Source organism: Phacochoerus africanus, chromosome 9 (assembly GCF_016906955.1).
Source record: "Phacochoerus africanus isolate WHEZ1 chromosome 9, ROS_Pafr_v1, whole genome shotgun sequence".
Classification (NCBI taxonomy): domain Eukaryota; kingdom Metazoa; phylum Chordata; class Mammalia; order Artiodactyla; family Suidae; genus Phacochoerus; species Phacochoerus africanus.
In genome coordinates, this window is record NC_062552.1 from 33,302,803 (window position 1) to 33,325,385 (window position 22,583).

Genomic DNA, 22,583 nt, shown 5'->3' on the forward strand with positions numbered 1-22,583 from the left:
GCCTGAGACAAGGCTGGGCCACCAGGATTAAAATGTTAGGAGTTCCCGTCTTGGGGCAGTGGTTGACGAGTCCGACTAGGAACCATGAGGTTGCGGGTTCGATCCCTGCCCTTGCTCAGTGGGTGAACGATCCGGCGTTGCCGTGAGCTGTGGTGTAGGTTGCAGATGCGGCTCGGATCCCGCGTTGCTGTGGCTCTGGCGTAGGCCGGTGGGTACAGCTGCGATTAGACCCCTAGCCTGGGAACCTCCATATGCCGCGGGAGCGGCCCAAGAAATGGCAAAAAGACAAAAAAAAAAAAGAAAGAAAAAATGCTAGACATTGTACACCTTAAACTCGCACATTATATGTCAGTCACATCTCAGTGAAGCTGGGGGGAACGTGCTCGATCTGGAGCTTCCTTTCAAGAGTAAGAGCCTTGGAGTTCCCGTCGTGGCGCAGAGGTTAGCGAATCCGACTAGGAACCATGAGGTTGCGGGTTCAGTCCCTGGCCTTGCTCAGTGGGTTAACGATCCTGCATTGCCGTGAGCTGTGGTGTAGGTTGCAGACGCGTCTTGGATCCCGCATTGCTGTGGCTCTGGCGTAGGCTGGTGGCTACAGCTCCGATTTGACCCCTAGCCTGGGAACCTCCATATGCCACGGGAGCGGCCCAAGAAATGGCAAAAAAGACAAAAAAAAAAAAAGAGTAAGAGCCTTCGTTGGCAAGAATCCATATAAGGAGAGATGGACGTGATGCAGCCCGGGCTCCTGGGTTAATGCTGTAAATGACTGGACTGGACGTGGAGCACCCGCTCCTTAATACACTCACTTTTTTTCCCATAAACTCTTTATTTCCTGTTAACATTAATATAATGTGGCACAAAGGGTCACGGCTGGCTGCTTTTTCAAACCATGGAACTCTATTTCTTGCTTATTAAAATGATTTGTGAGAAAGTCCATTTTGACATAATTTGTTTTCAGTGATCCACCAGTTTTCAGGAATCTAATGGTATAATAAATAGATATAAACCCAAGGCCTTCTCTGGTGCCAGGTACATAGCAAGTGCCCAATTAATGCTCATGGAAGGAAGGGCTGAATGAATCCCCTTATTCCTGGCACCTGGGTGTTCATCCCAGACCAGGGCCGAATGTGCTTGGAGAAGTGGGGTGCACTTCAGCCCAGAGCCGAGTGGGGAGTCCAGGCCTCTGGGATCTGGGCTGGTGGACTCTGCCCGGGCCCACAGCCCACCCCTGGCCCCAGAAGTCCCAGCATGGAGTAAGATTTAACCCCCCCACTGTGAAGCCACAGTCCTTGGGATTCACAGCTGCTGACAACCATGAACATGACAGCAGGCAGATGCCAGCACTGTAACTGGAAGAAGTGACTTACCACTCCATCCTTTCTTTTAAACCTCTGCATCTCAGACCTGTGAGCGAGATACAAAGCAACTAGAAATGAGGCAACGCTAGGGGGCGGCACCCTGAGCAGGGCTGTGTGTCCTTGGGCAAGTCACTCCCCCTCTCTGGCCTCAGCAGCCTTATCTATAGCAGGAGAGCCTGGACGAGTCAATTTCGCTGGTCCCTCCCAGTCTAACTCTGGGCCTGGGATGATAAGGGCTGTGGGGTGTGCATTCATCCTGAAGCAAAGTCAAGGAGAGGGAACAGTCTCAGGAAAGACTCAAAGGGCCCAGGATGTTCCTGCTGAACGTTTTTGCTGAGGCCCCTGTTGGGCCTCTTCTGGTGCAGAATTGTCCAGGGCCCCAGGCAGGACTAAGCCAGGATTTTCCCTGCTTATGGGCGGTCACAGTTGGAGCCCCCAAATCCAAGAATCCTTATCAGCTTCACTACAGTGACCCAAGGCCAGCTCAGGCGCAGCCAGGCGGGGGGGGTTTCCTGATCTGTTGGAGGCAAAAGGCCGAGGTGGTTTCCTCCTTCCAGAAAGGAAGATGCGAGTCCAAGAAGTTGTGTTTTCGATGTAGTGAAAACACTCCCTTCACTTTCCCACCCTGGGGTTTTGAGGGCAGAGGCTCTGACCCCATCAGGAGGTACCTGGGGGGCTGGGGAGCTGAGCCAATAGGAGGGGCATTTTCATGCTTTGGAGCAGCTTTGGATTTGTGGGGTTTCCTTAGCTCCTCACACAGCAGGCCTGCACTAAGCATAGCACAAATACTGTCTTATTGAGGTTTTCTGGGAGTCCTATGAGGTTGGGCCAGGAATATCACCCCCACTTTGCAGACAAGAAACATGAGGCTCCAGAGAGATGGAATAACCTGCCCGAGGTCACCTGGCCAATGCAGGTAAATAATAAGCTGGGGTGGGGATGGGTCAGAGTCGCCAGGCACTGAAAACTGAGGACAAGGGGGTTGGGCCAGGTGAGGTGAACTGTTCAGTGAAGATGCTGAGGATGGAGAGGCAGGGCCATGGCCTCTGCTTGAGAAGCGCCCAGTACATTCAGTGGTGCTGAGAAAGAATAGGTCACAGCGCTGGGCTCAGGGCAAGCATCCCAGTTCTGCCAGCCTCTGCCTCCTTTGCCTCATCTTTAAACCTCAGGGGGCTGGAATGTGAATTGAATGAGATAAAATGTAAGTTAGGCTCTTGGCACAAGGCCTGGCACACAGTAAGCCCCTCAATGTCCAGTATCATTATTATTATCACCAGAGTTGACAAAGCAGCAATCCTTTTTTCCATTTCATGCACCAGCCCCCAAGGGGGTTTTCATGACATGCCCTTTTGCAGATGAGGAAAGCGGAGGCTCAGCGAGGGACCTCGGCTTCCTTCTTTGGACTAGATGTTTTCTTGGAGATCAGCTTCCTCTCCTGAGCTGGGCAGGGACCAAGGCGAAGGGCAGGAAGAGAGCTCACACTCCCTGTGCCCCCGCCCAGCCTCAGGGCTGCCCTGCCTGAAGAATGATACTCCCGCCATATCCTCAGCCCTTCTCACTCCCCAAGCTTCCCAGGCGGCTCTGAGGTCTGAGACACCAGCTGTGAGTGCAGAACTCTGCTGGGCTTTCCTGCTGCCCTGGGTGGAGGGAGGAGGGCTCTACAGCGGCTTTCATGTGAGACTCTGTCTCTGTCCTACAGGTGCCTGGCGCCTGGAGTCCACGTGCCGTTCACGGAGAGACTTCCAGCATCTCCTCCTTGGAATCTAGTCTGTCCTGCTCCTGGCTCTCCAGAAGCTCCCTGCCGCTGTCCTCGTCCTGGGTGGTCTTCCCGGGTGTCTTCAGAAATCTGGAATTCAGGGAGTTCCCGCTGTGGCGCAACAGGATTGCTGGCGTCTCAGCAGCGCCAGGATGCAGGTTTGATCCCCAGCCCCGCACAGTGGGTTAAAGTATCCAGTGTTGCTGCAGCTGTGGTATAGGTCACAACTGCGACTCAGATCTGATACCTGGTCCCCAGGAACTCCACATGCCGCCACGTGGCCAAAAAAAGAAAAAGAAGTTCCTATTGTGGCATAGTGGTGATGAACCTGACTAGTATCCATGAAGATATAGGTTCAGTCCCTGGCCCCTCTCAGTGGGTTAAGGATCTGACATTGCTGTGAGCTGTGGTGTAGGTCACAGACATGGCTGGGAGCTGGTGTTGCTGTGGCGGTGGTGTAGGTGGCAGCTACAGCTCCAATTTGACCCCTTGCCTAGTAACTTCCATATGCTGCAGGTGCGGTCCAAAAAGAAGAAAAAGAAAAAGAAAAAAAAATGGAATTCAGGCCCTAGCTGCAAATCAGCCCCTGCCCCAGCTGCAGGGGGGCCTCCAGGCCACCCCACCCCAGCCCCACACGTGCTTGGCACCTCAGCTCCTAGGCCACTCACCTGAACAGAAGTTTCTGCCCAGGTTCCTTCTTAATGATATTCAGCTTATAGTAGTGGCGCAGGGCACGCGACATCTTCTCGTAGGTCATGTTCACCCGGTTCTGGAAGGCAAAGCAGCTGCATCACCTCGATGCCCCACCTTGCGCCTTCCAGGCCTCAGTTTCCACATCTGGTTGGAGTGCATGGCTTCTTACGCCCCTCAGCCCGGGAGTCTGTGAGGCAGTGTGTTCTCTTGAGTTTGGGAAGAGAAAGGCAGGGGAGGCTGGGGCATAAATACTGGGATGGTTCGGTCACTGGCTGTGACCCTTGAGGGGGAAGGAGTGAATTGTTATGTTGCTTTTAAATGGCAGAAGTCATCTCAAATAAATATATGTTTCCTGGGAGAGACAGCATGGTGGGGTAGCACGAGGGCCTTGTCACCAGCTGCGTGACTTTGACTGAGTCATTTTGTCCCCTCTCTAGGGATGGGCAGTGCAGAGCAGGGGCAAAGAGGCTTTGGTGTCAGTTTAAGCCCCAGCACCACCATTTGGCACTGTGTGAACTTGGATCTGTTTATTTACCTCTCTGAATCAGTTGCCCCAGCTATAAAATGATGATTAAAAAAAGAGCCGTCTCACAGATTTGTTGTGAAGATTAGATTATCTTGTCCAGGAAGAGGGCGCTCATTCAGTGGAATTGCTGGAATTCCCGTGTGGCTCAGTGGTAATGAACCTGACTAGTATGCATGAGGACATGTGTTCGATCCCTGGCCTCATTCATTGGGTTAAGGATCTGGCATTGCTGTGAGCTGTGGTGTCGATCACAGATGCGGCTCAGAACTGGTGTTGCGTGGCTGTGGTGTAGGCCACCTGCAGCTCCAATTCAACTGCGAGCCTGGGAACTTCCATATGCTGCATATGTGACCCTAAAAAGGCAAAAATAAGTAAATAAATAATAAAAAGAGTCTTTTAGGAGTTCTCTTGTGTCTAGTCAGGTTTGTTACTGCTTAGCCACAATGGGAACTCCAAAACTCTTTTTAACTTGAATGAATTTATATATAGACTAGGACACTGGCTTTATAGCACCACTGAAAATCATGAGATTGATAAGGCAATTAGGAGTTCCTGTCGTGGCACAGCAGAAACAAATCCAACTAGGAATCATGAGGCTGCAGGTTCGATCCCTGGCCTCACTCAGTGGGTTAAGGATCCAGCGTTGCCCTGTGCTGTGGTGTAGGTCACAGATGTGGCTTGGGATCTAGTGTTGCTGTGGCTGTGGTGTAGGCTGGCGGCTACAACTCCAATTAGACCTTTAGCCTGGGAATCATCATATGCCATGGGTATGGCCCTAAAAAGCAAAAAATAAAAAATAAAAAGATAAGGCAGTTAAATTTTGTAATCTTAATTCTTACTAAGGTAAATACTTATTAGAATTTGGAGTAAACCACCTAAAATTCCCGTGTGGACACCCACGTAGTACGGGCGTTCCTCACACCGGGAATGCTGACCTCAGCCATCCCTAGGCCTTTCCAGCCCTGACACTGCTGACCCTTTGGGCCTGAGACCTGGGTTTCTGGCCCAGCTTCCTCCAGGGAACCAGCTTCCTCATCAGGCTTAACAGCATACGATGCCCAATTCCTGTAAACATGCTTTAAGAACCTCAAGTGCTCAGCAGGGGTGTGATTCAGCCATCAGAAGGCAAGATTCCTGAGTTCCAAGGACAGCCCCCATCAAGAAGTAACTGCCTGTCCCTCATGGTCTCTGCAAATAAAATGATCCCAATACATCTCAGGCTGCTAGTGAATCCCCTGTCCCCTGAGGCCTGACCCTTGGGCTGGGGCTCCACTCTGACCCCTGCCCTGTCCTCTTCTGGATATATCTGTTGAGACCATCCTGCCTGCTGGCTGAGTTCACCTTGTGGTTTCCCCAGAGTCTGGCGAGCCCATTAGGATCCACCACACGGAAGATCTTGGCGTTCTTGTCTTCCCACTTGATGTAGGGCTCGTACCTGGTGTCAGAAAGCAGCTGGTACACATAATCCCATAGCAGCCGGCAGTCTGCAATGGAGCACAGGGGTGCAGACAGGGTGCTTTCCTGGAGCTGTGAGGACAGGCCTGAGAAAGGCACCCTGCGGCTCTTGGATCCGCGCCCTGGCAGGCAGCAGAATGGTGAAGACGATGGTGTTAACAGAAGCGGCCACATGTAGGGGCTTATGGCTCATCTCATGCAGTCATCCTAACCTCAAGGAGGTGGCTGCCTTTACCCCCAAGAAGGGAGGAGGAAGTGGCCTCAGACAGGTGTGGACATATCCCAGTCACCAGGCCCCCAGGTGGCAAGCAGAGCGGGGCAGGCCATGGGGACTCTGGCTGGTGGCCAGAGCCCTGCCTCAGGTCCCTCTCAGCCCTGGCCTGGTCTCTCAGCCTCCTGGAATGTGACATCCATCCTGTCAAGCCAGCTAACTGGAGGTCTGGGAAAATCAGATGTGCTGTCTGGAGAGCGAGTGGCAGAAGGAGCCTGCAAGCAAGATCTTAAGTCCTTCACGGGCTGCCTGGCTCAGGCGTTGGCAGGTTACCCAACCTCTTCCAAGCCATTGGTCCCTCGGGTGGGGTGGTGTGAGGATTAAGTAACATAATAGACCCCAAAAACCCTTAGCGCAGTGCCTGGTATGAGGCGAGTGCAGTGTCAAGCATGATATTACAAAGATCATACACCTGTGTTTCAGGGACTCCTAGTCATTTCCAACCCAGGAGCTGGGCTGCTGCCCCCTCTGTGGCATCTAGAATAAATACAGTAGCTCTGCCATGACTAGAAAACACACTTTGGGAAGGCAGTCAGCTTATCTGTCAGCCTATCTGGCTGCCTGTCTGTTAGTCAGTCCTTTAGCAACACATGTAGAGAAGTGTATCACCTGGTTAGAGCTTGGGCCCTAGAGCCAGGCAGCCTGGATTCACAGCCCAGTTCTGCCACTTACTTCTTTGTGATCATGGAAAGGCCACTTAACCTCTCTGTTCCTCATTTTCCTTATCTGTAAAATGGGCCAAATAATAGCACTAACCTCAGAGGGCTGTTGTGGGATTAAATAAAAGCATTAGAACTGTGCTTGGTACATAGTAAGCACTCAACGATTTTATTTTTTTCTTTTTAGTGTCACACCTGTGACATATGGAGGTTCCCAGGCTAGGGGTCAAATCAGAGCAGCAGTTGCCGGCCTACACCACAGCCACAGCAACGCCAGATCTGAGCCACATCTGTGACCTACACCACAGCTCACGGCATCACTTAATCCTTAACCCACCAAGAGAGGCCAGGGATTGAACCTGCATCCTCACAGGCACTGTGTCAGGTTCTTACCCTGCTGAGCCACAATGGGAACCCACTCAACTATTTTTAAATAGTTTTAAAGGGAGAGGGCCATTCTCCAGGCCAGTCTGTCTGACTGTGACGCAGACACAGAGTGGGTTTGGGGATATCCCAGGCAGCACTTGCTGCCCCCTGCAGCCACACTGTGGTCAGCACACAAGACAGTCACCCCACTCCCCCACGGGCAAGCACAGACCCTTTCACCCCCAGGTCCAAACGACCCTCCCCCTCGTCACCCACTACCACTCTGGGACTCAGCCTCAACCCACCTCCCTGGGGGCCAGGGGAGCGCAGCCTCCTACTCACCTGCGATCCTGCCATCAATGGGGGCCTGCCGTGTTGGCGTTGTGGGGAAGGAGCCGGCTCCCTCTGCCCTGCAGCCGAGCTCTGCCCAGCGAGAAAAACTGAAGGACTCCTGCTTACTAAGGGGCCAGCTGGCTGGGCCAGGGACATCCAGGTGGCTCCAGGAGCTGGCAAGCCCTAGGTCGGGTGGCTGCTGCAGGAAGCCAGTCCCCTCTGCAAGCAGATGAGCATGGTTGATTCTTCAGGCCCAGACCCCGCAACATGCCCATGGAGCTGGACTCTTAGTGCCCTGCCGGCTGCCAGCCTCTGGTTAGAAGGTCAGGGAGGCAGAAGAGGGCACAGGTGAGGGCCAGACAGCCCAGGTGGTAACCCCAGCTCCCAGATAAGCAGCGTAGTCTCTCAGACCTGTTTTCTCATCTGTAAAATTATTCACAAAGCCAAGAGCAGACAGAGCCAGGTCCAGAAGCCAGGTGTCCTCACCATCCACCAATTAATATTTATGGAGAAACTTCTATGAGTCAGGCATTGTTCTAAGAACTTTGGGGACACATCACTGAACCCAAAAATCTTCTACCTTCATGGAACTTCTATTCTCATGGAGGTGGGGCCAGGGTAGAGATGATTAAAGTAAAAAAGGAGGAGTTCCCATTGTGGCTCATTGGGTTAAAAACCTGGCTAGTATCCATGAGGATGCAGGTTCAAGCCCTGGCCTCGCTCAGTGGGTTAAGGATCTGGTGTTGCCATGAGCTGTGGTGTAGTCACAGATGCAGCTCGGATCCTGCATTGCTGTGGCTGGTATAGGCCAGCAGCTGCAGCTCTGATTAGACCCTTAGCCTGGGAACTTCCACATGCCATGGGTGCGGCCCTAAAAAGATAAAAATTAAAATAAATTAAAAAGAAAACAGTGTGCAATGTGGGGGTGGGAGAGAAATAAAGGCAGTTCTGGGAAAGGCCTCACTGCTGTGTTAACATGAGTATAGACACCTGTGGAGCGAGCTCTGTGGGTTTTTACAGGACAGAGTGTCAGGCAGCGAAAATAGTAAGAGCAAAGGCCCTGAGGCAGGGGTGTCTGGCTTGTTCCAGGAGTAAGGAGGCTGGTGTGGCTGGAGCAGTAAGAACAAGCAGGAGGGGGTGGCAGAGGGTGAGGAGCTCTTTGTAAGGGCTGTGGCTTTGACAAGTGAGATGGGAGCCACTGGCAGATTTTGAGCAGAGAAGTAACATGATTGTCGTATGAATCTCTGGCTGCTCTGTTGAGGTCATAGGAGGTCCAGGGCAGAAGCAAGGAAACCAGCGAGGAGATTCTGCAGAGGTGGCCACAGTGGAGGTGTGAAGTGGTTGGATTCTGGATAGATCTTGATGGTAGAGCCAACGGGATTTGTTGACAGGATGAGGGTGAGAGCGAGAGAAAGTAATCAAAGGTGTTGTCTAACATTTTGTCCCCAGCAAAGGAAGGCTGCAGCCGGGAGTTAGGACTGGGGTGACCTGGACAGTTCGTGCGCAGGTCCCTGGAATCAGACCCTTATGGGAGCGGTTTCCATGGCGAGATCAGGAGAAGAGATGGAGGTGCCACTCACACAGCCGGGGCTGGAGAGGAGAGCAGAGCCGAGGAAGGAGACAGGCCTGCGGCACAGAGGGCCATCTCAGCGCGGGAGGCGGGGCTGGGGAGGCGGGGCGCTGCCTCCTCTTCATTTTGCCTGGAGGGAGCCCCGCCTTCCCCTTGAGGCCGATCTGGGGAAAGGTCTTGGAGTCCCAGGAGAGCCTCCTCACCTTCCAGGGAGTAGGGGCAGGGCTGGGGGGGCATCCTCTGCATGAAGACCCTTCCGAAAAAGGGCCCACACATCAGGGCTTGCCGCTGGGTCTTGATGTACTGGAGTAGCTCGTACAGCACGTCACCTGGGGGTGGGGTGGGAGGGCAGACTGCTGACCAGGCCCCTGCCGTCACCTGCCTTCAGGTGCGGGTCGGCATGTCCCGTCCCAAGCTTCGTGCTGAAGGAGATGCGAGGCCGTAGGGTGGAAATGGGGAGGGGAGAGTGAGGGAACAGGACAGCCCCCCATCCCCCATCCCAGGCTCTGAAAGGACACCCAGGTTGACACCTTTGCTGGTGGCCTGCTCGAGGTGGGAACCACCAAGCACATGTGGAAAGAGCGCATCTGCAGGGCTGAGAAGGGAGCATGATCCTCCAGCCAGCACCCCCTCTGCCTCCCTCCCCGTCCCTGCCCCCCGGGGTTGCATCAGAGAAGCCAGTGAGTGTCCCTGACCTGAAGCCGGGGCGCGGAGCCGGAAGTCATCCTTGGTGAGGATGCACAGGGCGCGGCCGTTCATCTCAAAGCTGTGTTCCCCCGTGTGCTGCAGAGAGTACTCCTGCTCAGCCCAGCGCAGCCAGTGTAGCACGTCCTCCCTGCTCCAGAGCACGGGCTGGATGCCTGCAATCCGAGGACTGAGGCTAGAGGGAGGCCGGGGACAGACCCTCACCCTCCTACTTCAGGCCCTCGCTTGAATGTCACCTCCTCAAAGAAGCCCTCCATCTGAGCAGAGGCTCTCCTCTCTTGCCCCCCACCTACAGTCATTTCCTCTGTCACCATGTCCTATTCTTGTCCTTCAGTCACCTTACTTTTTTTGTAACTATGTCTTATATCTGATGTAATTGTATGTTTGTTTATCATTATCTGTGCATTATGTATATATTCACTTATTTTTGGTACCCCCTTCACCCACCCCCAGGCCCATTTTCCAATTATTCAAACAACAGATGGTTAAAGAAGACCTACTGTGTGCCAGACACCGAGTCATGTATGCTGGGCACCCTGTTGTATGTATTCAACACCTGGGACAGTGCCTGGACCCCAGGAGGTGCCCCATAAACACACAGTGAATGACTGGTGAGTGACCAAACAGTCCTGCTAGGGAGAGGTCAATGTAACTCTTCCAAATGAAGAAACTGAGGCTCTTGGAGGTTATGTGACCAGCTAAAGGTCACCAGGTAGCGTGAGGTACAGTCAAGCCTAGAACCAGGTCTGTCTGGCTGCCATGCTTTTCCACCCTGTTGTGCCAGCTCAGATCTGGGTTTGCTCAGGAAACAGCCTGAGGGATGGAGAGTCTCCCACACCCATCTTCATCTCCTGCACTCTGTTTCTGGCAGTACTCACTCAGGTGGCTGCTTTCTTCCAGTCCCCCATGACTCGACTCTGACTGGGCCCCTTGTACTCCTAAAGCCATTTTTTTTTTTTTTTTTGGCTGTGTCCTGGGTCAGTGATCAAACCCACACCACAGCAATGACCCAAGCCACAGCAGTGAGTGACAATGCCTGATCCTTGACCCACTGAGCCACCAGGGAACTCCTTACTGCCAAGTATTTACCTTACTAATCTGGGTTGCTTTTAGCACGTTATGACTTTCATGGGGTCCCTTCCTCCACTAAAAAACAAACAAACAAAAACTTGTTTTTTTTAGGTCCAAGCCTATGGCATATGGAAGTTCCCAGACTAGGGGTCAAATTGGAGCTGCAGCTCCCAGCCTACGCCACAGCCACAGTAACACAAGATCCAAGCTGCGTCTGTGACCTAAACCACAGCTTGTGGCAATACCAGATCCTTACCCCACTGAGTGAGGCCAGGGATTGAACCTGCATCCTCATGGACACTAAGTTGGGTTCTTAACCCACTGAACCACAGTGGAAACGCCTAAAAAATTTTTTTAACTTATATTTTAATGACTGTATTGTTATAAAGATGAGTACAATATTATATATATTGATACATTTTCTTCTGCCAAAGGTGGTGTTTTTTTTCTGGAAACAACCATTTCCATGGACCCCCAGCACTGTGCCCACTGTGATGAGTCAGCCTGGCATTTCACTTTGTGAGGTGCTTCTCCTCCCCAGAGCCCTTCACGCCCTGTGGGCCCCTGGATGTAAGAGGGGAAAGAGCTCAGGGCTCATCAGATCCAGCCTGACAGGTAAAAAAAACTGAGGTGGAGGAGAGAAGCCACTGTCTGAGGCCACACCTTGGCACTGACAAGGACTGCACAAACCTCTGACTGCTCGATTCCCAAAAACAACACGAGAGAACTGGTTTTCATGTTTAAAAAAAAAGGAATTCCCTGGTGGCTCAGCAGCTTAAGGATCTGGCTTTGTCACTGCTGTGGCTCAGGTTGCTGCTGTGGCACAGGTTTGATCCCTGGCCAGGGAACTTTTGCATGTTGTGAGCATGCCCCCCCCCCAAAAAAAGATATGCATCACCCCTCCCTCCTTCATTCATTCCACCACTAACTAACAAGCACTGGCCATGTGCCAGGCCCTGTCCCACTGCTGGGGACAAGGCACCAATGAGGCTGGTGGGAAGGATGGACCCCAGCCACCAGTGATCATCTAATGACAGTCCTGCTCAGCAGAAGGAAAGTGCACTGTGCTGCAAACACAGAAGGCTGGGCTATGTAACCCAGTGTGGGAGGAAGGAGAGGCTGCCGTTATTTATCTGGGGACCTAAGAAGAAGGAGGAATGTCTGAAATTGACCCCAAAATTACCTAAGGGGGGGTAAAGAATAGCGGTGACAGCTGGCCTTTGTGGTACTATAAAGCCATATAATCCAGATCCGATGGTGTTAACCTAAGATTGATAGCTACCACTGGAAAAGAAGAAGGGGGGGGGGGGATTAATTCAGTGGGAAAGGATAGTTAATTTAAGATTTGACAAAGCCACAACTGGCTCTCGACCTGGAAAAATCTGTATGTGGACCTTCACCTGCCACCATCACAAAAATCCACTCCAGAGGGACTAAGGCCTAATGAATAGAACAATAGAAACCTTAATACAAGTAGAAATAGGAAACCATACGTGCTCAACAAGGGTAGTATTGACCTCAACCACGACAGGAAATGCAGAGGCTGTAATAAAAATGAAACACATTTGACTGTATCAATTTTTGTATGTGTGTTGGAAGACCATAAACTAAAAGAGGACAGATTTCGGGGACACACTTGCCATGCAGATGACAGATAAAGGGCTAATGCCTGTCATAAGTAAGAGCATCTCTAAATTGATTTTTTTTCTTTTAGAGACAAAAATAGTCTTACCAGCAATTCACAGCACAGGAGGATTTCTCAACCTCAGCCCTATAGACACTGTGGGCCTGACAAGCTCTGGCTATCCTGAGCTTGGTAAGATGTTTTGCAGCATCTCTGACCGCTACTCCCTAGATGCCAGCAGCACCCCTCCCCCACTGATGAGTTGTGACAACCAAAAGCGTATGCAGACACTGCCCCATGTCCTTGGGGAATTGAGAAAAAAAACGTTGCCTCTTAAGAACCTCTGTAGTAGAGCAAATCCGCTAATAAGCATGTGGCATGACGCTTCAGTAGTCAGAGCAGGGAGAGAAGAATGAGATGACACATTAATAGTGATACGTACACCTGGCACAAATGCAGGGAAGAGGATGCATTGAGGGTGGAAATAGTAATTTAGAGCCTCCATGGAAGATCAGTCTGGTGATGCAGAAGCAAGACACAAAAAGCTGTGTGACATGAACCTCTGAGACTGCATGGTGATGACCTTCAGGAGGTGTCTGCGCAGCCTGCACGGCCAGCCAGGGTTGCTGGGGCTCCAGGGACCAGCTGCCCATTGCATTTTGTTCAAAGGCTCCCTAATCCATGGTGCTTGGGGCTGCCAGCCTTAAAATGCAAAACTTCAACTCCTGAGTCAAAGGAGTCTTTTCCTGGGTTTGTCCAGAGAACGGGGTTGGATTCCACACCCTCTGGCTGGTCTGCCTCCGTGACAACACAGAAACTACAGCGAAAAGGGGAAACCCTGAATGTTGCAGACATCATCAACCACAGATGTGGTCCTGGTCCCAGTTCCGGAAAGATGGGCAGGGGATTCCCATGCTGTCTCTGAGGGACCCTGAGGTCACACACATTCCCTGGTAGCACCTGAAACTTTGAAGCCTGTCACCTTCCTGCGGTGCAGTTGGGTTTTCCTTCCATTTCCTCCTGCTCACTCCCACCCTCACCTTCATCCCCTTGCAGTCAGCACCTCCAGTCCAGCGATAAAGAAAAGGGACTTTTTGGCCGCGCCCACGGCGTATGGAAGTTCCCAGGTCAGGGGTCAAACCCCATATCACAACGGCAACCCACACCGCTACAGTGACAATGCCAGATCCTTAACCTGCTGCATCACAAGAGAGCTCTGAAAAGGGACTTTTTTGTTCCTCGTGTCTTCAATGAATATTAAGGTCAAAAGTCTTTTCCAATAGGACTTGAACCCCAGAAAAGCCCAAGTTCCAAGCATTGGGTCAGCTGCCAAGGTCTCCATCAAACCCAGCAGTGGGTCGAAGCCCCTCACACCAGTCAAATTGCCACTCACTGGATCAGCCACCTAAGTTCTAGACCAAATCCCCAAGCTCAGGGACCAGTTTCCAGCTCAGTTTCCCACTCTGAAAAATGCGAACTTAACTCTGCCCGTCTGAGATGCTGGGCTGTTGGAAGGGAAGTGTGGTGCAAAGGTTAGGTGCCCAGGCTACATACCATGCTACCCAGCACTCCCATCCCCCAAGTAAAGACCTGAGACATGGTGAGCGCATCTACCAAAGACATGGGTGTGAGTGCCCATGGGGGCTCTGCTCACATAGGAAAAGAGCTGGAGGAGTGGCCTAGTAGTTAATGATCCAGCATGGTCACTGCTGGGGAGTGGGTTCCATCCCTAGCCCAGGAATTTCCACATACTAGGGGCGAGGCCAAAAAAAAAAAAAACACCTGGAAACATCACAAATATCCATCAGTCAGAGAATGGACAGTCAAATCATGATGCTTCCATGCAATGGAATGCTGCCTGGCAATAAACCAGAAAGTACAAACAACTTCAGCTCTGACACATGAATGAAGCTCCAAGATGCTGCCTTGGAGAAAGAGGGCAGCTAGGGAAACAGGATCAAAAGGAGATGGTGCTTTTTTACAGTAGCCCAGACACGGAAGCAACCTAAATAAGTGTCCATTGACAGGAATGGATACAGAAGGTGTAGTACATATATATCATGGACTACTACTCAGACATAAAAAGAATGAAATAATACCATTTGCAGCAACATGGATGGACCTAGAGATTATCATACTAAGTGAGGTAAGTCAGAAAGAAAACAGCAAATACCATATGATAACACTTATAAGCAGAATCTAAAATATAACACTGGAGTTCCCTTCATGGCGCAGTGGTTAATGAATCCGACTAGGAACCATGAGGTTGCGGGTTCGATCCCTGGCCTTGCTCAGTGGGTTAAGGATCTGGCGTTACCCCGAGCTCTGGTGTAGGTCGCAGATGCGGCTCGGATCCCAAGTGGCTGTGGCTGTGGCGTAGGCCGGTGGCTACATCTCCAATTCGACCCCTAGCCTGGGAACCTCCATATGCCGTGGGAGCGGCCCAAGAAAATGGCAAAAAGACAAAAAAAAAAAAAAATATATATATATATATATATATACACACATACACAACATCACAAATGAACTTATTCATGAAACAGAAATGGACTCACAGACATAGAGAACAGACTTGTGGTTTCCAAGGCGAGGGAGGGTGGGGAGGGATGGAGTGGGAGTTTGGAGTTAACAGATGCAAACTATTGTACATAGAATGGATAACAACAAGGTCCTACCATATAGCACAGGGAACTCTTATCAATAACCTGTGATAAACCATAATGGAAAAGAATATTTAAAAAATACTATATTCTTCTCTCTCAAAAAAAGGAATAGATAGTGCTAATCTAGGGAGAGAAATCAGAATAGTGGTGGCCCTTTGGAGGGGAATTGACAGGGAAGAGGAAGAAGGGACCTTTCTGGAGTGTTCAAAATGGTCAAAATCTTGATCTGTGTGATGGCTGCATACATAAAAATTCATGGAGCTGTATGTTTAAGATTGGTACACTTGACTGTACATAAATTACACCTCAAAAAAAAAGGTGAAGAGTTCCTGTTGTGGCTCAGTGGTAACGAACCCAATTAGTATCCACGAGGATGCAGGTTCGATCCTTGGCCTTGCTTAGTGGGTTAAGGATCCTGCATTGCCATGAGCCGCAGTGTAGGTCACAGACATGGCTCAGATCCTGTGTTGCTGTGGCTGTGGTGTAGGCTGGCGGCTACAGCGCCGATTAGACCCCTAGCCTGGGAACCTCCATATGCTGCAGGAGTGGCCCTAGAAAAGGCAGAAAGACAAAAACAAAAACAAAAACTGTCTCCTCTCAAAAGGCCACAAGCTGTCCCTGGAGGTTGCATCACCCCCTCTCAGACTCCCTCCCCTGTGACCCTAGGCTGGGTCCTGCAAGTGGTCCTGGGGCCTTCACTACCTTCATAGCTCCTGAGGCTCCCCCGAGAGATGCAGATGGGGTGGGGTAGGGGAAGGTGGGTGCAAATCCCCCTTCACCCTTCACTTCCACAGAGGGAAGCATGGTTGTGAATCTTGTTTTGTGAGTGGGGGCCCTTGGCCGGAGCCCCCGTGGATCCCGCCCTGCCATCCCTGCCCACCTCCTGTCACTGGACATCAGAGTGGACTTTCCACTGCTCCATGGTACGTCTTTGTTTCTCCAGCCAAGAAACATGGGAAAGTGGGCTCTGCAGGGAACTAGCTTGTGTGCTCCATTTGGCCCTGACTCCCAAAGCGAAGCAAGATTTGTCTGTTCACCTCCCTGCAGAGGCACGTCAGCCCCGATGATGAGACGGAAGCTGGAAGTGGAGGCAGGAATGGGGTGGACGCCTGGGAATAAACGTCAGAAAGATGTCCAGCAGCAGAAACCCAGTAAGAAACGGGGCTGACCCCACCACAGCCACCTGAAAGGTGAAACCCTCATTTGGGGTCTCAGCAGGTTGCTCATTTGGGATCCTGTTTATAGGAAAGTGAGCCTTATCTTTCAAGATGAATAGATATTTACCAAAGGCCAGAACTGTGTTGCCTGACTCTTTTCAGAAGAAAATATGAGTCATGGAATCTAAGATGAATATAGAAGACACTGCTGTATAGAAGGCCCTGCCCATGACCCTTGATTCTCACCTCTGCACTTGAAGGCGACAGGATGCCAGATGCTACCACCTGACTCAGTGCTGGACTCAGCCAGTGTACTGGGCAAGTGGGGAAGCTGGGACTCAGCACCCCTGGAAGCAGCCCTTATCCCGAGATGGATAGGAAGTGGGCTCAGCTTCCTCCCCTCTGGGTGGGGTAGGTGTCCCCCATAGGTCCTCATTGGTTTTTTTCTTTTTCTTTTTCTTCTTTTTAGGGCCACACCTAAGGCCTATGGAAGTTCCCAGGCTAGGGATCCAATCAGAGCTGCAGCTGCCAGCCTATGCCACAGCCACAGCCACAAGAGATCCAAGCTGCATCCTAGACCTACACCACAGCTCACAGCAACACTGGATCCCTAACCTACTGAGAGAGGCCAGGGATCAAGCCCACATCCTCATGGATCCTAGTTGGGTTCTTAACCTAATGAGCCATCGTGGGGATCCCAGGACCCCATGCATTTTGAATTCCAGTTGCCCATGGTTCTGCTCTTGGATTTCCTTCTTTCTTCTGTGGGGAAGCATTTCAGGGTCTGCTTCTGGAGAAATCTACCCCAAGGCAATGGGACTAGTACCTTGGGAACTCAAAATAGGTCACAATGACTCTGCATCCTGAGCTGAGTAAACAGGGAACAAGCTGCAGTTCTCCTTGTGGCTTGGTGGGTTAAGGACCTGATGTTCTCTGAAGGTGCAGTTTCCATTCTTGGCCTTGCTCAGTGGGTTAAGGATCCAGCATGGTTGTGGCTGTGGTGCAGGCTGGCAGCTGCAGCTCTGATTCAGCCCCTGGCCTGGGAACCTCCATATGCTATAGGTTTGACCTTAAAAAAAGAAAAAAAGGAATAGACTGGTGCAAGAGGGGAGGAAATTTCTGTCACTAGAAAAGGGCAGGAAGACCTGGTGACCCTCTCAGAGGGGCCCCACCAAAGGGGCTTCAGAACTTGAAAAGGCTGTGTAATTGTATTTTGCAAGATGATGACTAAACTTTCTAAGTCCCCTGCTTCTCCTGCACCTTCTCCGCCAGCAACCTTGAGCTTCACACCCAGGGAAGGGGAGGGGACTGAAGGTTACGTGGGCAGAACACAGCCTTCTGGGCCTCACTTTTCTTATTATAGGAGGGAGTTGCCTGAGGTGACAACCAGGGTCTCTGCCAGTGTGAGCCTTCCAGGATTTGGTGAGCCAATGAGGGGTGGTTTTTGAATAATGGGGAGACATGGGGGACAATCTAGAGGGCCCTGTGGGACCTGCAGAGAAGCCCCTTCCTCCGAGGCTTCACGTCCTCAGCGGCCACGAGGGGACTGGGTTAGATGACGTCTAAGATCCTCCTCAGCAGCAACACTCAGGGTCTTCAGGTCTGATCCGAAGCCCTGTTTTTCCTGGGCTGGGAATGGAGCCCAGATCCTACCGTCTGTGTAACTATTGCCAGATATCTCCTTGGAGCAGCCCGAAGCCCCAAGCTGCTGGTCAGGACTGGTATTTGGACAAAAGGATACAGCAGAGGCTCTTTACAGAGCTGCCCACCGTTCTCCCAAATCACACTGCCACCTCCCTCCTCCGCTACACAGACGTGCCAGCTGTCCTCCAGCTCTGGGTTCTCGTGTGTCCGTGAGTCCCTACTTTCCCTCTGACCCTGAGAAAGGTAGGGTCTGTGCTCCATTAAAGGGATGCCCATCATTTGGGGGCAGCAAGCTCTTCCCAAAGCATGTGAAGTCATAGCCCACATTTTAATCCTGTCAGCAGCTCAAAAAAATAGGTTGTGCCTAGGAAATCAAAGAGTGTTCCAGACCCTGGGCCAGCCACGCAGGAAGTGGCCAGGATGCTTCACAGCCAATATGCCTGCCCACAGCTGTCCCAAGACCCCCACCCAGGTTAAAGACCCCACCAGTGATCAGCCAGCCACCTCTCCTGTGATTTCCACAGCTTAGGAAGTGCATCTGAAAATCTCTTAGTGGAGAACCTACAGAACCAAGGTTTAACCTTAGCATGGAGACCTGTGTGAGCGTGAGCCTGTTGCCCAGCTTTTCTGCCTCTCAGCTCTGCCACACAGGGCCATTAATCTGCAGCCTGTTCATGGTTAGGAGTTTCCTCAGGCAAGGGTCTCACTTAGGAAAATGAAATGAAAGGATATGGCCCATACGTTTCCCGTGGGTGTCTTTGAGTGGATTGGATAGTTCTCTGTATTCTTCTCATGCTTCTCTGTCATTTCCTGATTTTTGGCAATAAGTACATGCTTCTTTTGTGACAACGGAAATTAAATATAATTACTTAAAAGAGTGTTCTCCACACATACAGCTGTTCCTTGGTTAGCCCCATCTGGCTTCCTCACTGACAACAGCCTCAACTCTCTGTCCTTAGGCTGGAAAGGACCCCATGGCTCATCCAGTCCCAACAAGAAGACTGCCGCCTTCACAATGACACGCTCGGCCATGTCAACTGTGTTCCCCACGGGAGAATTCACATTGACCTCCTCTGACTTCCTCCCCAAGGAAAGGTTAAAGAAAACCAGCAAAGAAATAGCAAATGGAGGGAAGGTGCTTCCTTGGCTAAGTTTACACGTCACGTTCACATCCTCTAAAAACATCAGCCTCTTTGCTCCCTCTACTCACGGAGTCTTCCTGGCAGCTTGCAGATTCCCCTCTCCAACAGCAGTTTTACTCTGGCTTCACATCTGCCTCGGGCCTGGGTGCCTGGGTGCAGTGTGGCTGCTTCAGGGCTCACAGGAGAACTGGCCAAAGCTCTCTCCTAGAAAGAGGAAAACCAGGCAAAGATGAGCGTCTTGGTGAAGGTTCAGGCATCCTTAAGAATTTTTTTCAAAGGGGAAGAGTGTCCATCACTGTCTACCTTACAGGTAGGAACCACATATGTCTTCAGCTTGGTACCATCAACATCTTGTACACAGTGGACACTTGATAAATTTCGTCGTTTCAATTCAAGCTTTTTGTAACCCCACCAGAAGGCTCCCCTGCCAAGACTTGACTTGTAAGCTGGAAATCTGAGATCCTACAAACCTTGGTGAGAAGACACAGGAAACTTGAGGGGCCAGGATAAAAAAGTCCTTAAACCAGAAATATATGGAAAAGCAAATGCTCAGAGTCCCCCGATAGCCTAGTGGTAAGGGTTCCATATTGTTACTGCTGTGGCTCAGGTTTGATCCCTGGCCCTGCAATTTCCACATGCCTCGCACAAAAAAAAAAACAACCAAAAAACAGAAAACAAATGCTGTTTTCAAAAGAGACAAAGGATAAGTTTCCGAATCCCAAGGTCTCACCAAGGGCAGTCTGTAATGCCCCAGTGTTACCATCAGCCTACCCCAGAGGTGATTGGGCTCACCATCAGGATGAGGGGATGCAAAAAGTGACAGGATTTTGTAGGAACAGGGGGTCCTTAGGGATGCATCGTGAAAGTAAAAGCGAAACCAATCCCAGCAAGAGTCATTTTTCTCACCCTGGAATTTTCAAGAGCAGTGTGTTCATCTCTTGGTTTCTGAGGAGGGCGATGTGCAAAGCAAGCTCCAGAAGCCGTGGCCACTGCAGAAAAGGACTAGACACCTTTGGGGGTAGTTCTCCTGCATTTCTTGTCTGCCCCCAGCCCCCCTGCCCTCGTTGGTGCTGTTTCCGAGGTGACACCGCCTCAGAGGTTGCGACCTGGCAGAGGGGGCTTGCCAAGCTAGAGAAGGGGCTAAAGCCTAGGCTTGCCTGCCTGGTTCTTGCAGGCAGTTCCCTGACTGACACTCTTCCAAGTGTGAGGCAGGGAGACTCCAGCTGTGGCTGCCTGGGAAATGCCCGCCAGGGAGCTTCGGAGGGCGTTAGCTCTGGGTTTCAGAACGAAGGCCAGAGAGAGGTCTGATAAAACATGGATGTGGATATGGATCCTGGAGAGAGGGAAGTGGAGAAGGGAATCCAGCCCTGAGAGCACCTGAGGCTCCTGGGGAAATGGGCAAATGGAGCCAGACTGCTGTGGGGAGTGAGTCTCTGGTTGCATTGCTGGCTGTGAGGGTCTGGCTAGTGCCGGAGCCACATCTGGTTGATGGAGGGGTGAGAAGGAGCAGCACAGAGAGGCTTAGAGGGAGAGAGTGAGGGGCTGGAAGTGAGCAAGGTGGAGCAGAGTGAAAGACAGGTAAGGGATGGATGGTGAGGTTTGGGGGGTGTTGAAAAGTGAGGTTCCAGGCTGGGAAAAGGTTGGTAAGACGGGTATGGAAATTGAGGAGCTGGAGAAACAGGTGAAAGGCAGGTGGCTCCCTGTGCTCGCTGCGTGGTTTGTCCTCCAGGCTCTTACCTGCATTACAGGTGAAGGCGAGGGAGCCTCCCGGCTGTACGTCGTGAGCGCTCCGGTGGCTGCAGCCGCTGGGCCCTAGGCCTGCGCGCTCTCGGGCCCTCTTCCCCCAGACCCCTAACTTGGCCTCAAAACGGGAAGGTCGCTTGGGAGGAAATCTCTTTCATATAGCCGGGTCTGTGCCCTCGGTTCCCGGGCAAGCAGGCGCGCACGGCGCTTCAGTAATTGCTATCCTTCCGGGAAACGAAAATGAAAGAGCGGGATCCGGCTTCCACACCCGCCCAGGTCGGCTTGGCGAAGGGCGGGGGCTGGCCGCTGCGGTAGCGGAGGCCCGGGGCGCTCTCTGCTGCCGGCTGGGAGGCGGCGGTCCTGCTCACATCCTTTAGCGGATGGACAGCTCCTCATGCAGCCTGGCACAGAGGTGGGATTCTGTGCCTCTAGAGAGCGGAAGGAACCCCTGGTCCTGGGCTGGCGACAAGAACAGGCTAACTTCACGACACCCTTGTGCATCTTCGCAAATGGATAGGAGGAGCCTCTCATGCTGTCTGCCTGGAACAGATGCCTCTTCCCTCAGGAGTGAGTGACCCAGGCCCCAGCTCGGCCTCCGCCTGCCCTTTGGCCTGAAGGAGTCCCCACTACCCCAAGTCCAAGGGCCACTGTCAGAGAGGCTGTGATGCTCTTCCTGACCTAGATCCAGGTCTCAGTGGCATCTGACTGACACCTTTCCTCAGGCCTCTGGCTGCTCCGGTGTGGTGCCCACCCGCCTATCCACCCCCTACCCCCACCCCCCACACCTGCCTCAGCTCCCTCTGCCTTGAGAGGAAGCTGAGAAAGGTTGTAAGCACTAAAGCAAACCAATACATGGGGAAGATAAGAAAGCAAGAAGCCTTAATAACTTGCCCAGACTCTTGAACGTGTAGATGCTGTCGGCTTAGCACTGCTAAAGCATGAGCTTCTAGAAACCAATGGGAACAAGACCAGAGGAGTTCTCTTGTGGCAGTGGATTAAGGATCCCGTGTTGTCACTGCAGCAGCTTGGGTCACTGCTGTGGCGAGGGCTTGATCTCTGGCCTGGAAACTTCGACATACTGCGAGTTCAGCAAGAAAGAAAGAAGAAAACAGAGAGAGAGGGAGGGAGGGAAAATTTAAGTTGTTCTGAGATATTTTTAATCCTTTAGCTTGGAAAAGAAAAGTCTCGTAGCATAAGCTGATGGAGAGGCTGAGGGGAACAGAACACCAGGCATGTAAAGTGATGCGGTCCCACGGAGGCCAGCGAGGCAGGCCTAGCAACGTCACAGATGTATTTCCCCTTCACCAGCAGTCCCAATGCTGGAAAAGTATTCGACACATACACCCACACATATCCAAAATGTACGTGGTTATTTTTTTCCGTATGGCTTCTAATACCAAATGATTAGAAGCAACCCAGGCATCAGGGGGCTGATGAGACAAATTCTGCTACATCCATTTAACAGAATCCTGTGTGTTGTCTGAGGGCGCTTTCTGCGAATCGTGGCAAGCTCTCCAAGAGGCAACGTGGCAGAGCGGTTAAGAACCTAGACCCTGAGGACAGTTGCCTGCCTGCCTTGGAAACCCAGCTATGCCACTTACCAGCCACCTGCCCTTGAGCAACTCAGTTAACCGCTGCACTGCCTCTCTCTACTAACTACTGCCTCAGTTTCCTTAACAGTAAAATAGAGCTAATAATAAAACCTGTCTCATAAGGTCCTTAGGAAGAGTGAATGAGTTAACATTTGTGAGACAACTAGCATAGTGCGTGAGCACTATGTGAAGCAAAAAATGAAGGTACAGAACAGTGTATATTACATGCTTCCTTGTGTGTGTGTAAATAATATG

General features: G+C 51.6%; 1 protein-coding gene and 2 long non-coding RNA genes across 4 annotated transcripts in view; 2 read left to right on the forward strand and 1 right to left on the reverse strand.

Annotated features, from left to right (window-relative positions):
* Nucleotides 1-3,121, forward strand: part of LOC125135667 (uncharacterized) — a 29,247-nt gene extending 26,126 nt beyond the window's left edge. Inside the window, exons 3-4 of the long non-coding RNA XR_007137027.1 lie at nt 2,714-2,960; nt 3,058-3,121. This is a non-coding gene — a long non-coding RNA (uncharacterized LOC125135667). The remainder of the gene's footprint in view (nt 1-2,713; nt 2,961-3,057) is intronic.
* ETV7 (ETS variant transcription factor 7) lies at nt 876-21,173 on the reverse strand. The gene is made up of 8 exons (XM_047796000.1): nt 20,731-21,173; nt 19,062-19,197; nt 9,683-9,847; nt 9,191-9,316; nt 7,427-7,636; nt 5,675-5,817; nt 3,783-3,883; nt 876-3,204 (listed from the first exon to the last, which is right to left on the reverse strand). Exons 1-8 carry the CDS (start codon nt 20,734-20,736, stop codon nt 3,087-3,089), a joined length of 1,005 nt encoding a protein of 334 aa, XP_047651956.1. The 5' UTR covers nt 20,737-21,173; the 3' UTR covers nt 876-3,086.
* LOC125135668 (uncharacterized) lies at nt 9,807-19,388 on the forward strand. Of its 2 annotated transcripts, XR_007137028.1 has the most exons (4): nt 9,807-10,303; nt 11,198-11,378; nt 16,098-16,201; nt 18,811-19,388. It is a non-coding gene; the product is annotated as an uncharacterized LOC125135668 (long non-coding RNA). The 2 variants fall into 2 exon arrangements; XR_007137029.1 differs by lacking the exon at nt 16,098-16,201.
* Nucleotides 21,174-22,583: the final 1,410 nt, after the last annotated feature.